The sequence below is a fragment of the Solanum pennellii genome, chromosome 9 (genome assembly GCF_001406875.1).
Source record: "Solanum pennellii chromosome 9, SPENNV200".
NCBI classification, from domain to species: Eukaryota; Viridiplantae; Streptophyta; class Magnoliopsida; order Solanales; family Solanaceae; genus Solanum; species Solanum pennellii.
This window is the reverse complement of record NC_028645.1, coordinates 80,314,192-80,329,932: the sequence shown is the minus strand read 5'-3', so window position 1 is coordinate 80,329,932 and position 15,741 is coordinate 80,314,192. Positions and strand designations below refer to the sequence as shown.

Sequence of the window (15,741 nt, the reverse complement as noted above, 5' to 3'; positions counted from 1 at the left end):
TTCTTTCATTCCTTAGTTTAAAGAAAAAAAATTAAACTATTTTTTTTTGTGTATTGTAATTTAATTTTGTATTCGAAGAAAAAATTTGGTCATCTACAATAAGTTTTACAAGAATATTAGTGAAACATAAATAAATTTGATTATCAAAATAATAATTATAAATTAGTCATTGAAACAAAAAAAAGTCAAAAAAAATATGTTTGACGAGGATTAAATTTACTCATATGGGATTATACTTTTAGAAAAATAAAATAAAAATTTAGATTAAAATTATATTTTTTTTCATTTCCGTTAAAGGAAAAGGGTATATGTGAGCCATTTGTTTACAAATAGGGGTATATATGAGCCACTTTTGTAACAAGGGGTATATCAGCTCTAAATCACAAAGTTAAGGGGTATATCAGACCCTTTTCCCTTAAATCTAAGTCTAATTACTATTCATACAAATAGTTTGGGTGACAAATTGGACCATGCATGGTATGGTTCATTTTTCTTTTTAAACGCTATTTAGAAAAATATAAATAAAAAAATAACTTTACTGACTTGCCTTACTTAGAAATTGTTTTCAAATTTTACAAACTTGTTTATCATTTTGAAAAGAATTAATCTGAATAACTAATATGAGACGAAGAAAGTAATAACGAGGATAAGCATGCAACTTTATTACTTACTTGTGCACATGGAGAGGGATGGAGCAATGTCAATGGTTGAAATAAAATTTGTGTGTCCCACAGTGATTGGGAGTGGGATTTGGTTAAGCTACATTTAAATTAGTATGCTCAATTTAAGATTTTCCAATATATAATTCTAAGAATTTTTTTTTAATCTAAAAAGTGTCACGTGAAAAGTTAAATTTTGTTTATGTTTTAAAATTATATCATTAAAAGAAAACGAAAAGAAAAAATTAGGGTCAAATAATTCTATCGCTAAATAATATGTAAAATTTTATCTCTAATTCTATTTAGTGAAATTATTTTGCGTTTGATTAGGGACAAATTTCGTAACTAATTTTCTTAAAAGAAATTGTAGTTTTAGTTGTTTTGTAAACACTCCATTTGATCTAATGCTATAAAATCTCCACAAATAATATATTATAAAATAAATAAATTGGTGGAAGTGAAGTGTTTGGATTAGTGTCTTTAATTTTAATTAGAACATGTTTATATATTATTTCTATCTAATAAGTCATCTTATCTTATATCCAAATTATGGGCTATTGACTTGGCATTTTCATAATCTCCTATAATTGAGTATCAATTTTGACTTAATGTTGTAAGCAATTGACTTCTTATAATTATAGTACTCTCTTGTCTCATTTTATATGTCATTTTTTTACTTTTTATCTGTATTAAAAATTTGTAACTTTATAATTTTACCCTTATTTAATTTGTTTGGAACTCAAATATTCTATCAATGAATATGAATTAATTTATTTAATTAATTAATTTAACCAATGAACATGAATCATTTACTTAGTTTTTCTAAGTTAGTCAAATGTATATTTTCAAGGCTAATAATTCACAAGGGTAAAAAAAAAATATGATAATTTATGCATTGATTTTATGAAAGAAATGACATAACATGGGACGAAGAGAGTATTTAATAATGATGATATAATATTACTTTCTCTATTCATTTTTACTTATTACATTTTGCATAAGAGACAAATTATATGAATTGTTTACCAATATATATATATATATATATATATATATATATATGAAGATGTCATCATATAATAATATAAGAATTTTCCACATATGAATTTTAATTTAATTTTTATATTAAATTAATCTAATTCAATTTAACTCTATGCATCAGCGAAATTAACTTTAAATAAGTATGTCGTATCAAGTAAAAATGAACAGAAAGAGTGATACCACAACAAATGAATAATAAATTATCACCCCTTGTGTCGAGAATAACTTCTTCAAATATCTATAAAAAATCGTAAGAAAAAACTGAAAATGTAAGAAAATATTTTAATCCTGATTCACCGCTATATTAAAAAAAAAAATCACTTGATGGTATGAAAATTTTTTGGTGTGGATTTGAATTTCTTGTTATCCAAACAAAAGTGTAGCACAATTTATCATAATTCCATCTTCCTACCGCTAGCTCCCAACTACAAGAGTTATAAATAATGTTACCAATTATTTATTTATTAATGTTATCCCTATACGTTGTATACGTAGCACATATAAGTCAAACTTTAATTAAGAATTTCATTTTCTATACAAGTATTTAAAGCAACGTGTGAACCCATCGATATAATTACGTGAGATTTTGATAGAATCAATAAAATCTCTTTTAAATGAGTAGAAGCTTCGAATTGCTCTCAATCGTGAATAATTTTTTTTTTATAATCAGTGTATTAATTTTCAAGTTTTTAATTGTCTTGTGCGGAGCTAATCTAAATTAGTATTTATCCTAGAGATAGAAGGGAATTCATTTGAGTCGATATTTACGATATAAAGTATAAATTTTTGAGTTCGGAGCCTAAAGCGTACAAAATATTAATAAAAATTTTAAAACGTTATTTAAAATTTTATATTAACCAAAACGGTAAAATCGTTGCACCAACAGCGACTTACCCCATCGGAAAAAGCAAAATCGCTGCCTCTGCAGCGATTTTGCAAAATCTGTTCTTTTTTTTTAAAAAAAAATGAAATAAGCAGCGATTTATAGATTTTTTTTTCTTTTTACAAAATCGCTGCCTAGGCAGCGATTTTTTTTTTAAAAAAAAATAGGAAATCGCTGCCCCAGTAGCGATTTTTCAAAAAAAAAATGAAATCACTGCTGGGGCAGTGATTTAAAAAAAATAAAATTTGAAATCGCTGCCTTAATTTATTTTTAAATTTGTTTTTTTTTATGTGATTTTTTTTTAAATTTTTTTTTAAAAAAAAAAATCGCTGTTGGGGCAGCGATTTCCTATTTTATTTTTTTTAAAAACAAATTTAAAAATTGCTACCTAGGCAGCGATTTTGTAAAAAAAAAATAAAAAAAATTCTATAAATCGCTGCTTAGGCAGCGATTTCATTTTTTGTAAAAGAAAAAATCAGATTTTGCAAAATCGCTGCAGAGGCAGCGATTTTGCTTTTTCCGGTGGGGTAAGTCGCTGTTGGTGCAGCGATTTTACTGTTTTGGTTAATATAAAATTTTATATACCGTTTTAAAATTTTTATTAATATTTTATACCCTTTAGATTCCGAACTCGTATAAATTTGTATAAAAGATCACTATAAAACTGCTCAAGAAAAGAAAAGGAAAATACATGCATTTGCAGTTGACTTTGCTTTGTAGATCTAGATTGGGATATAATTTTAAATAAGATATGGGTACTTCTTTGAAGTGATCATGAAATTCATATTCTATCGTATTTTTTTTATTTTTTCGTTTGTTCAATATTTATATTACAGTCTGATTATATTAAGATTGTGCATTGTAGGACACATTCTAGAAATGAAGCTCTCAAAATAAAATTTCATATCCAAAGTTTTAACTGAAGAATTGAATGTAATATGAAATTTCTGATTAAGGATAGAGGAAAATCAAGGGTGTAGTTATAGCCAGACTAGAATGACCAACTATGGTTTTTTCTTTTATTTTAACGATCACACACTATTATTTTTAAACATACACGCTTGATAAAAAAAATTCAACTCACAACACTAACTCAACGATCTCATCACATTTTATTGATATATATATACTCTAACCTTATTAAACTTAGGCTTCTTCATTTGTAATCGCATGTAAATACCTTTTTTATTCATTTTTATTTTTTATGTTTGACTTAAAACATTTTCTCGAAGAAGTGATAAATAAAATAAAAGTTTTGCAATATCATTTTTGAATATAATTCTAGCTTGGGCTAATTAATGTATAGTATGTTTTCCTTCTCATGATGCTAAAATATAGTCTAAGGTGTCACCTTCTCTTTCTTTAAAACAATTAATGGGAAATTATTTACGATTACGTCAGATCGTATTTATTTTCATAAATGTTATCTCTATATTTAAATATCAAATAATTAAGATTTAATATTATTTATTTTTTAATGTTTGAATATTCATAATTAGTATACTTTGAAATATAATAAATATACCATTCAAATAAAAAGTAAGTAAATATTATAAAAGTATTAAATTAATATAATGATATTATTATTATTTCCCTTCCTAGAATAGATAGAACATGTCAATTTCTATCAATTTTGACTTCATGCTGTAAGCAATTGACTTCTTAATTATAATAACATTTAAAGTTAGCTCATTAGTTTCAAAGAATGCCAATTATCCCTAAAATTGGGGAGCACTTAAATATTGACACCATCAATTTTTTATATTTTTTTTATATTATAAGGTTATCCAAATGATATAATACAGGTAAGTTTCTTAAAATATGAAATTTATAATTTTAAAAATAAAGTATGTTATTTACTATAACGAATAATGTTTAACATAATAATGTAACATATATATATATTAAAAGTCAATGACAAATATTTCGTAATTTCTATATTTCATTAGTAAGCAAAACAAATTTAAAAGAAATAAAAATCTAAAACATAATAATTGTAGTCTTCAACTAGCTAAGTCATATATACTATGACATAAATGGAAGTTGATAATTAAAATAAGTTCACTTACTAATATTCTTTTTGTTTTGGTTAGAAACTTACTAAATATTCATGATATATATTAATCGGTATTTTAGAAGTAACTTTTTTATTCTAAAGTGTTTGTTATTGATTTTATCTTGATTAATATATAATAATTGATAAAAGAAAATTACTATTCCTTCTGTCCATTTTTATTTGTTATGTTGCGTTTTTTAAATGTTAATTTGACTAATTTATAAAGTTAAATTAAATTACATTGATTCGATATTTTAAACAAAAAAATTTAATCTTCAAAAACTATATGAAAAGTACTATAAATTGCAATTTTTTGCATATCACTATGATAAAAAAATACATCTTAAAATGTTAATCAAAATTCTTTAAATTTAATTTTAAAAATAAAACTATGATAAATAATAATAAAACGGAGAAAGTATCATTGTCAGTTAGCTAGGCTCGTCGATTAATTAATCAATTAGTTTTGAAATAGATTTATCAGAATATAAATGAATAATTTCGTATGAATATGTACAAAAAGAAGATAAAAGTTACAAAAAAGGTAAATTTGTACTTTTCTTAAAAAGAAAAAGAAAAACCCCAACTCACATGAATCTCCATTCTTATTTAACCAAAAAAAAAAAAGTCTATATTCAATATTCTTCCTTAAAACATATTTAATAATAATCATAAAATATTATTTCCTTCGTTCATTTTGCATATCACGTTATGTATAAGAGTCAAATTACATAAATTTTTTATCAAATATATCAAGATGTACTTCATCATAATAATATAATAATATAAGAAGTTTCAACATTTAAATTTTTATTTTTTTAATATTAAATTAATCTAATTCAATTTAACTCTAAGCATCAGTGATATGATTTTTATTGTTCAGTGATATAATTAAGAAGTCAAACTTAGATTGCCAGTTCAGTGATATGATTTTTATTGTTCAAGGCTTTCATTTTCTATAAGCAATTATAGCAACGTGTGAACCCAAAGTTATTATATCTGTCACCAATATATTTCACGTGAAATTATGATAAAATAGATAAAATTTCTTTGCCGTGAGGAAAAGCTTCGAATTGCTTTTAATCGTGAATGAATTTTTTGTTTTTACAATGAGTGTTTAATTTTCAAGCTTTACGCGGAGCTAATTTGAATTAGTATCTATCCTAGAGATAGAAGCAATGAAACTTTATAATATTAAATTCATCTGAAGTTGATATTTACGAAATAAGTATAAATTTGTATAATAAATCACTCAAAAATTGCCAAAAAATAAAATAATACATGCATTTGCAGTTGACTTTGCTTTCTAGATCTAGATTGGGATAATTTTATATAAGATATGATTACTTCTATCATTATTTTTTTTCGTTTCGATGGTTAGTATTTATATTACAGTCTGATTATATTAAAATTGTGCATTACAAAACTCATTTTAGAGATACAACTTTTAGCAAGATTCTTTTCATATCAAAATTTTAACTGATTTACTATGAAATCTCTAATTTAGGATGGATAGACCCCAATCATCAATTCACGGCCTTATGATATAATCTACCTTTGTTAAGCTTGGGCTTTTTCATTATTTGCCCTAGATATTGGCCTAATACATTTTAAAAAAATAATTAATAAAATAACAATTTACTATATCATTTTTAAATATGATTCTAGCTTGGGCTAATTTATTGTATGTTTTCATTCTCATGATGCTAAAATATAGTCTAAGGTCATGTCACCTAAAGTTACGTGTATTGATGAAGGAATTAATCTACAAATAGTCACTCACTTAATAACTTAAATTAAAAATAATCACCAATATATGATTGATATATGATATAGGTATAACTAGTATATAATATATGTATATATTGATTAAAAAAAGTAAATAATATATATGCCAAAATACAATTAAGAAACAATTTATCTTTTAGTTTCTAACTTACCTTATTATATTAATTATTTTTCAATATATTTTTCAAAATATTAAATTTGTTATATTCAAAGAACTATATAGAAAAATATAATATTTTTATTTTTTAAAGAATATATCAAATCAATACTGAATAAATAAAATGAATAAAAAGAGTAATTTGGAAAGTTATTCTGCTCCATATATATGATTTATAATTTGAAAAGACTTCACAAAAATAATCATGTGAAGAATTCCCTAACTAGCTAGAGGATTTTTCATATTGAATAGTATGACAATAGACATATAGAACGATTATATGACTAAAAAATATTCCCTCCGTCCCAAATTATTTATCCACTTTTAAATTGATACACCTATTAATAAGACAATTGACGACAAAGTGAAGTTATCATTTTAACCTGATTAATTATGAAATAGTTGAATTAAAAATTTAAAATTTTCAATTTTTTTTATCTTTTTCAAAATAATTAATTAAAAGTATAATATATAAGAAAAAAACTGTCATTTCTTAATTGGTTAAAATCGAGAGACAAAATAAAAGGATGGACAAATAATAAGTGACAGAGGGAGTAAACAATAGAGCAAGAAATAAAATGGAGAGTAGAAAATAAAACAAAGTACTTATAGGATAAATGCTTACTCACACCTTATTTTTGAATATTAAGAGTATAGTTATTGTATATTTATAATACATTGGGTTAAAAACATTAATTTGAACTTTGTTAGAAATAAATTCAAGTGGATTATTTATTTTTAGCATTTTTGTACGTCACGTAAGATTGGTAAATCATAGTTTAGATGGTCACCTACTTGAGAAACTTTTATAAATAGTATATAATCTTGTAGATGGTTCACCTACTTGAGTAGCTTCTTTTTATTATAACAACAACAATAAAAATATTTTAATTTAGATGGTTAATCAACAATATTTTTGGGATTTAATTTTGCAGGCCATTTAATTTGGTACCTAACCCTAAATAGGGTTACTTAATGACTTCTCTTTCTTTTAAAAAAAATTAATTTAAAGTTTGATTTGAAAGTGTGTGTTGAACATGACACTAAAAAAACATGGGTGGAAACCAACGGTTAAAAGTGTTTACGATAAATTATCTATAGTTACGTAAGATCTTATTTATTCTTATTAAAGTAAAAGTAATTAATTTTAAATGTACACTTAAATGATTAAGATATTATCTTGATATTTAAACATTAAATGATTAAGATTCAGCGTTATTTATTTTTCAATATCTGAATATCTATAATTTATAAACTCTTAAATATATAAATATACAATTCAAATAAAAAAGGAAGTAAATATTAAAAAATATTTAAATTAATAAAATATTATTATTATTTAAAAAATAACATTTGATTGGAGATGATTCATTTTATAATTCAAAAATAAAATTAATTATTCAAAAGAGTATATGTTACCATTCATATTAGTTAAAAGTCGTTCTTGATATTTTATATTCAAAAATATATCTAATAATTAATATAACTAATTTCCAGTTATTGAGTTATGATCAAAGGGGTTTATTATCGTATATAAAATATAAAGTGATATTAATTTTCAAACTCAAAATTTTAATGGGTAAGTTTTTTTTTATTATAAAAAATTTAATTAAGCGATTTTACGAAAGAAAAACTCTTGACTGAAATTTAATTGAGCAATTTTACAAGAGAAAAACTCTTAACTGAATAATCTTATTAATATAAAATAAAATCCAGCGACTCGATACAATTATTACAGACTCACCTAGATTTTATATGTATAAATTTTAGAGTTAAATAGAATATTACAAAAGGATTTTTGGGTTATATAGATATACAGTGACAACGTTGTAAAGTTTTTTATATGATCAATTTAGTTAACAAGAAAAAGGTTTTATTTATTTTTTCTTAAAAAAATAAGAATAACATGAAAAAAGTACTTTTCTAGTCACTTCATTAAAAAATGTTTTACTTGGTAATGTTACTTGAGTCTTAATCATTTGGACAGTGTCATACGTTAACACAACAATATCGTAATAAGTTGACACGACGATTAGCAATTTCATCACATTATCCCCTTAATTTTATTTTCATGAAATCGCCTTTTTTTGAAGCGAAAAAATAACGAGATTTTACTTAATTACGAAATATAATGAGTATACTAGTAGTTTCATTTTAAATACATGATACACATGTAAGAATTATTATTATTATTATTATTATTATTATTATTAATTATTTCTTACTTATGATCCAAGTTTACGTGTAATCCAAGTAATATTATAAATAATATTTTATAAGGAATATTAGATGTCAACAGTATATTGATTACTTGATAGACGTACCAGGTTAGCCACAAACTCTATAAATTGGTCATCCCTCCGCCCATTAGGTTACCACATATTCTCTACATTAATTTCATCGTTAACGGTTGTGGTAACATAAAGTTATGGCAAGGAGGTAGAAACTAATTTACGACTAACGCTTTCATTTTTCTCTATGATGATGTATTCCTCATCAAGTATATACCTCTAAAATCTCTATGTAAAATTATCGTATTTAAGATCTTGATATTACGTTATAAAGTATTTAATCTTACAACATTGTCCCCGTAGGTTAATTTGTTCCCTTTTTGCTATGTTAAAGAAGAATGACTTTTTTCTAAAATGAGAATAAAATATAAATAATTGTATAATTAATTATACATACTCCGTTTCTATTTAGTTGTCCACTTTAAAAATGACACCTATATTAAGATAACAATAATTAATATAGTAAAATTACAAATTATCCTTATTAACTATGGTTTCAAAAAAATGAATTAAGACTTGAAAATTTTCAAGAAATTTAAATGAGGATATCATAGGATTTTCTTTTTGTCCTTTCTTAATTTGTGAAAATGTACAAGTAAATAGGAATAATTAAAAAAGAAAATATGAACAACTAAATAGTAACAGAGGGAGTACTTACTAAAGACTTATTTATAACTACACAAATAAGTATTATAACATGTATAATATCAGAATTTTTAAAATGATCATTTCACACAAATATTATGACAGATTTAATACCATAAGTTTTAAAAGTAATTTTTTCTTCTTAAATTCCGTGACCAATTAAAGAAATTTATATAAAATAACTGAACACGAAGTTTAATTTTAATTATTATTTTTTAATTTTTCATTCGATGTCTGATATCATATTAAAATCCGAATAATCTAAATTCACACATTTCTAAATACTATTTCATATCTAAAGCTTAAATTAAAAATCTCTAAACAAAAAATCGAGAAGCAACTCCATCCACTCAACTTACCATATCCTTTTTGCCTGAATTTTAATTTATTACTGTGTAACAAGGCAAATGCAATAATTTATGGCTATTAACTTTTAGGGTGGCCAAGAAGAAATCATAGTTGGTGAGAGTAAGTCAAGTTCCAAAAAAGAAACTTATACAAGAAAATTCCTCTAGTTTTCCTTCTGGCAAATTTAATTAAATGTTATAGTAGGGCTAACAATTAAAAGTTTGTTGGGGTAGTTGTACCCCCTACCCCCCCCCCACTTCTCCACATACTCTTTAAATTCTCATACAACCTTTTTTTTTCCTCCTCAACACATCTCTACTTTTCCTCAAGTCCTTTTTTTCTTACTTGTGTACTTCTTGTTCACATTTGTCACAAAAAATCAAGAAAAATCCAAGAAAGTCACTTATTTGTCTAAGTTATAGTTGATAAATTTGTGGGGTTGATTATAAAATTCCAACAAAATGGGAGATGAATCAACTAGAAGAGTTTCAGTTGAAGCTAATAGTAATAAACTTCCAAATTTTCTATTATCAGTTAGGCTCAAATATGTTAAACTTGGCTATCATTATTTGATTAGCCATGCTATGTATTTGTTCCTTATCCCAATTTTAATTGCTTTATTTGCTCATCTTTCAACAATTACTATGGAAGATATGGTTCAATTGTGGAATCAACTAAAATTCAATCTTGTCACAGTAATTTTATGTTCAGCCCTTATAGTTTTCTTGGCTACACTTTATTTTATGACTAGGCCACGTAAAGTGTACCTAGTCGATTTTTCGTGTTACAAGCCCAAACCTGAAGTTATGTGTCCTAAGGAATTATTCATGGAGAGATCAAAGTTAGCCGGGATTTTCACTGAGGAGAATTTGGCCTTTCAGAAGAAAATACTAGAAAGGTCAGGTTTAGGTCAAAAGACGTATTTTCCGGAAGCACTTTTGAAATTGCCACCAAATCCTTGTATGGCTGAGGCAAGAAAAGAAGCTGAAATGGTTATGTTTGGTGCAATTGATGAATTGTTAGAGAAAACTGGTGTTAAGGCTAAGGATATTGGGATTCTTGTGGTGAATTGTAGTTTATTTAATCCAACTCCATCACTTTCTGCTATGATTGTTAATCATTATAAGCTTAGAGGAAATATTTTGAGTTATAACCTTGGTGGTATGGGATGTAGTGCTGGATTAATTTCAATTGACCTTGCCAAGCAAATGCTACAGGTTTGTTTTTCCGTTTAAGTTATATGTACTGACAGTATAATATATATTATTTTTATGAAAGTTAAGTTATATGAAAGTTAAGTTACTTGCGATATACATTTTCTTTTTCTAAATAAAGTGGTCAACACATCAAATAATTCAAAAATAAAATAAGCAATATGCTATATCATGTTAAATTATATTATAGTATATATTTTTACTCTTTACAAGAGTATTAATTAAGTTGCTTTTAAGAGTGCTCTTGGCATGGTTTTTAATTACATGAATCACTAGTATGGGTGGTATGCTAAGTTATTCAGATTTTTAAAATATGTCAAATTAGCAAAAGGATCAGAAGTCTGGATCTTTGAAAAATACTAGTTTTGAAGGATCTCACATATATTAAACGATATTTTTGATAAGTTCGAATAATATAGGTGATATACACATCATCTTAGTAAAATCTTGCTCTCTCTTTTTTTTGTTTTTTTTAGTAAAAGATTTACATGATATTTAGTTTCCTTAAAGATATATTACTATGTAATTAATTAGAATAAAATGAACATGATAATTATAGTGTAGTGGTACAAATATTTTTATATATTAGCTGACTCCAACTCATTTGAGACGTACACATAATTTATAATTAATTAACTCGTATGAGATGTGACATGATTTTGCTGAATTGAGTATTAAAAAAAAAAGGTTCAAGTGGACATAGTCAATTTAATGTCTGAATATCATCTACCAACTGCTAGCTAGCTTTTAATATTGTACTAAAATATTTCTAGTGTATTTAATAACTTTATACTACTAATTTCTTTTTTTTCATATGTTATTTATATCACACGTTGTAACAGGTTCAACCAAACTCATATGCACTTGTAGTCAGCATGGAAAACATAACACTAAATTGGTACTTTGGTAACAATCGATCAATGTTAGTCTCAAATTGCATTTTTCGTATGGGTGGTGCAGCAATATTATTATCAAATAAATCGTCCGATCGAAAACGTTCAAAATATCAACTCATACATACAGTACGAACACACAAAGGTGCGGATGACAAGAGCTATGGATGTGTGTTCCAAGAAGAAGATGATGATAAAAAAATCGGGGTCGCGCTGTCTAAAGACCTAATGGCTGTAGCAGGGGAGGCCTTGAAAACGAACATTACAACTCTAGGGCCAATCGTTCTACCTATGTCCGAACAACTATTATTTTTCACGACATTAGTCGCGAGGAAAGTGTTGAAGATGAAAATAAAACCTTATATTCCAGATTTTAAGTTAGCGTTTGAACATTTTTGTATACATGCTGGTGGTAGGGCGGTGTTGGATGAGTTAGAAAAAAATCTTGAGTTGAGTGAATGGCATATGGAGCCATCAAGAATGACACTTTATAGATTTGGTAATACTTCAAGTAGTTCATTGTGGTATGAATTGGCATATACTGAAGCTAAAGGGAGGATTAAGAAAGGTGATAGGACATGGCAAATTGCATTTGGTTCAGGATTTAAGTGTAATAGTGCTGTGTGGTGTGCATTAAGGACTATTAATCCTGCTAAGGAGAAGAATCCTTGGATGGATGAGATTGATGAATTTCCAGTTGAAGTGCCTAGGGTTGTGACAATTAATGATTCTTGAAGAATGTTTTGTTTAACCCAAAAAAAGGGGAAGCAAAGGAACTAGTTTATGTGTTGTGATCATTGTAATATTACCTCACTTTGTTTTTGTTGTTGTTGTTATAATTAGGTGGATATGTACTTTGATTATGATTTAAGAAATCAATACAATATCTTCTATATACATGTTTTTGATAAACGTGTTATTTAATTTGGTATAGGTTGATATCTCTCTTTATATATATTTTTTAATTTTAAGTGTGTGCATGAGTAGAAACGCACGCGACATTCTACGTAACGATTCACGTGATATACACTTAAATTGATTTGTACTATGCCACGTAAGATATTTTTATCTACTTAGCTCATCTAACTTTATATAAATTTTAATGTATACTTATACTACACATAAAATTGAAAGATAAAATATCAATTAAGATTAAGTTAAATTCTATATTTAGATATTAATTATATTATGACTGACCTTATAAGTCGAACAGTTTATACATGCTCTGATGCTAATGTCATGTGAATTTATTGCATATGAGTTATCAAAACATGTCACATGTTTCACTAACAAATGAGCATACTGCATTTATTGTTTTTCTAGATGAAAAATTAGAGTTTTATTTTTATACTCCCTACATTTCATATTAATTTAATACATATATTTGGCTAACTATTGTAATTATATATGTAACTTGCTATTAGTAATAACATTTTATAAGTGAAGAACACTCTTCATTAATTTCAGTTTTAAACTATTATTTTTTTACGTCAAAACAAAAATATTTCAAACATATAAATATGTGCTTTTTAATGAAGAATAATCAATATATTTTTCATCGAACAAGGATACAGTACACTAATAAATATGAATATGAAAGACGATTGACAAGTGGGAAACCATTTTTTTCTTTCCTAATATTAAGATCGACCAAAAATGACAGAAAAAACTGAAAAACCACTCGATGTAACTCGTCCTATTTCGTCTCATTTAAATATTTCCCTATCGCGATCCGCTAAGGATTTAATTTTTTTTTTGGTTCCGTCCTCGTTGTCATCCCTCTTAAATTGGCGTTCACAATTGAAAATGTATACATTAAATGTAGTCGGTATCGAATGATTAACGTTAGCGGCTAATTGTGAAAAACCTTATAAGTATTAAAATTATCCAATTAGGGGTGAGAGTACAATTAGTCTAAGTTCATTAATTAATATTTATTGTATTCATAGGGAACTTAGTTGATCGATATCAATCGTTTTTGCTCGAGAACTAACGACTTTATTAGCCTCTACACTTTACGAAATTACTAATTTGGTCTCTAAAATTATTGATATTTTTAAAAATAAACCTTGCTCTACTTGACTAATTATATCCTCGATATATTCTCGATCTGCCACATGATAGTAAATTGTCTCAAACTCTTGTAGGATTATGTGACTGTTAATTAAAAACAATGAGAAGTGTTGAAAATACTTTTTAACATATGTGAGAATTTAAGTTCACTTAGTCTAGTAAAGAGTGTTTTTGGCTATTAATTGTTCGAAGGTGAAACTAATAATTTGTGTCAAGTTTAGGAGTATTTTAGATAATTCTCTAGAAAAACACTAGAACTTCATAGCTCCGTTCACTTTTACTTATTATATCTAAATTTAACACACATATTAAGAAAATAATAATTGACATGACTATTTAACCACATTACCCTATTAATTGATGTTTAATATTACTCTCTCTGTCCCTAATAACTTGTGCAATTTTAAATTTACACACCTATTAAGAAAACAATAGTTCACATAGTGAATTTACCATTTTTTCCCCATTAACTGTGAAGTGAATAAATTAAAAATTCAAAATTTTCAAAATTTTCTATAATTTTTGAAGTAATTCATTGAGGATATAATAGATAATTTTTTTCTTAATTTATCAAAATGAACAAGTAATTACAGACAATTAAAAAAAAGTAAACAAATAATTAAAAATCTATGGAAGAAAATATTGCAAAGTTAAATTCATTGAAGGACAAGAGAGAAACTAATCGTCCGACACCAATTTTCGAGATGGATAGAATAAGAAACATCAACATGTGACAATGAAAAAGATCCAAGTAATTAATTAATAGTATGACTCAATAACTTCTTAATAAACTGAAATTAACTTCTCTATTGTTGTAAAATCAAGATTATAAGAAGAAGACAAGAGAAATAGATGTAGGAGAAGACTTTCTTTTATTCAAGTATATATAAGTTTCATATGTATATATTACAATAGTGAATGAACAACCCTATTTATAGATTGAGAAATCATTCCAAAGGTCACCATATTAAGTATCATAATAAATAGATACATACTTATCCAAAAAGGTTCATGTAACCTAGTGAATATGAATGGTTGTTCATGTACTAACTTTATGGACTATCCACTTATTTAATGGATTTATAACACTCCCCCTTGGATGTCCATAGATATTGTGCCTCGTTAAAACCTTACTAGAAAAAAACCCTGTGGAAAAAAATTCTAGTGAAGGAAAAAGAGTACACATATCTTTTGATACGCATTATTTGCTGCCTCATTAAAAACCTTTCTAGGAAAACCCAATGGGACAAAACCTAGATTAAGGAAAAAAGAGTACAGTGCGTATTTTACTCCCCCTGATAAAAACCACGATTCAGATGGTTAAGTTTCCGCATTCCAATTTTGTGAACCATCTTCTCAAGAGTTGAGGCCGGTAAAGATTTAGTAAATAAATCTGCTGGATTATCACTCGAACGAATTTGTCGCACATCAATATCACCATTCTTCTGGAGATCATGTGTGAAGAATAATTTTGGTGAAATGTGTTTCGTTCTATCTCCTTTTATAAAGCCTCCTTTTAATTGAGCTATGCATGCAGCATTGTCTTCAAAGAGTATTGTGGGTATCTTGACGTCACACTTCAAACCACATCTTTCTTTGATAGAATGTATTACTGATCTTAACCATACACATTCTCTACTTGCTTCATGAATGGCTATTATCTCAGCATGATTTGAAGAAGTAGCGACAATAG

At 26.0% G+C, this 15,741-nt stretch overlaps 1 protein-coding gene across 1 annotated transcript; it reads left to right on the top strand.

Annotated features, from left to right (window-relative positions):
- Positions 1–10,160: 10,160 nt before the first annotated feature.
- LOC107029159 (3-ketoacyl-CoA synthase 20-like) lies at positions 10,161–12,887 on the top strand. Its single transcript, XM_015230504.2, has 2 exons — positions 10,161–11,085; positions 11,925–12,887. Exons 1-2 carry the CDS (start codon positions 10,330–10,332, stop codon positions 12,708–12,710), a joined length of 1,542 nt encoding a protein of 513 aa, XP_015085990.1. The 5' UTR covers positions 10,161–10,329; the 3' UTR covers positions 12,711–12,887.
- Positions 12,888–15,741: the final 2,854 nt, after the last annotated feature.

Bases quoted from the DNA above. Each gene is read 5' to 3' on its own strand.
- LOC107029159 (XM_015230504.2), top strand. From the start codon at position 10,330: ATGGGAGATGAATCAACTAGAAGAGTTTCAGTTGAAGCTAATAGTAAT. The intron at 11,086-11,924 runs GTTTGTTTTTCC...ACGTTGTAACAG, and splicing joins TTGCCAAGCAAATGCTACAG to GTTCAACCAAACTCATATGC.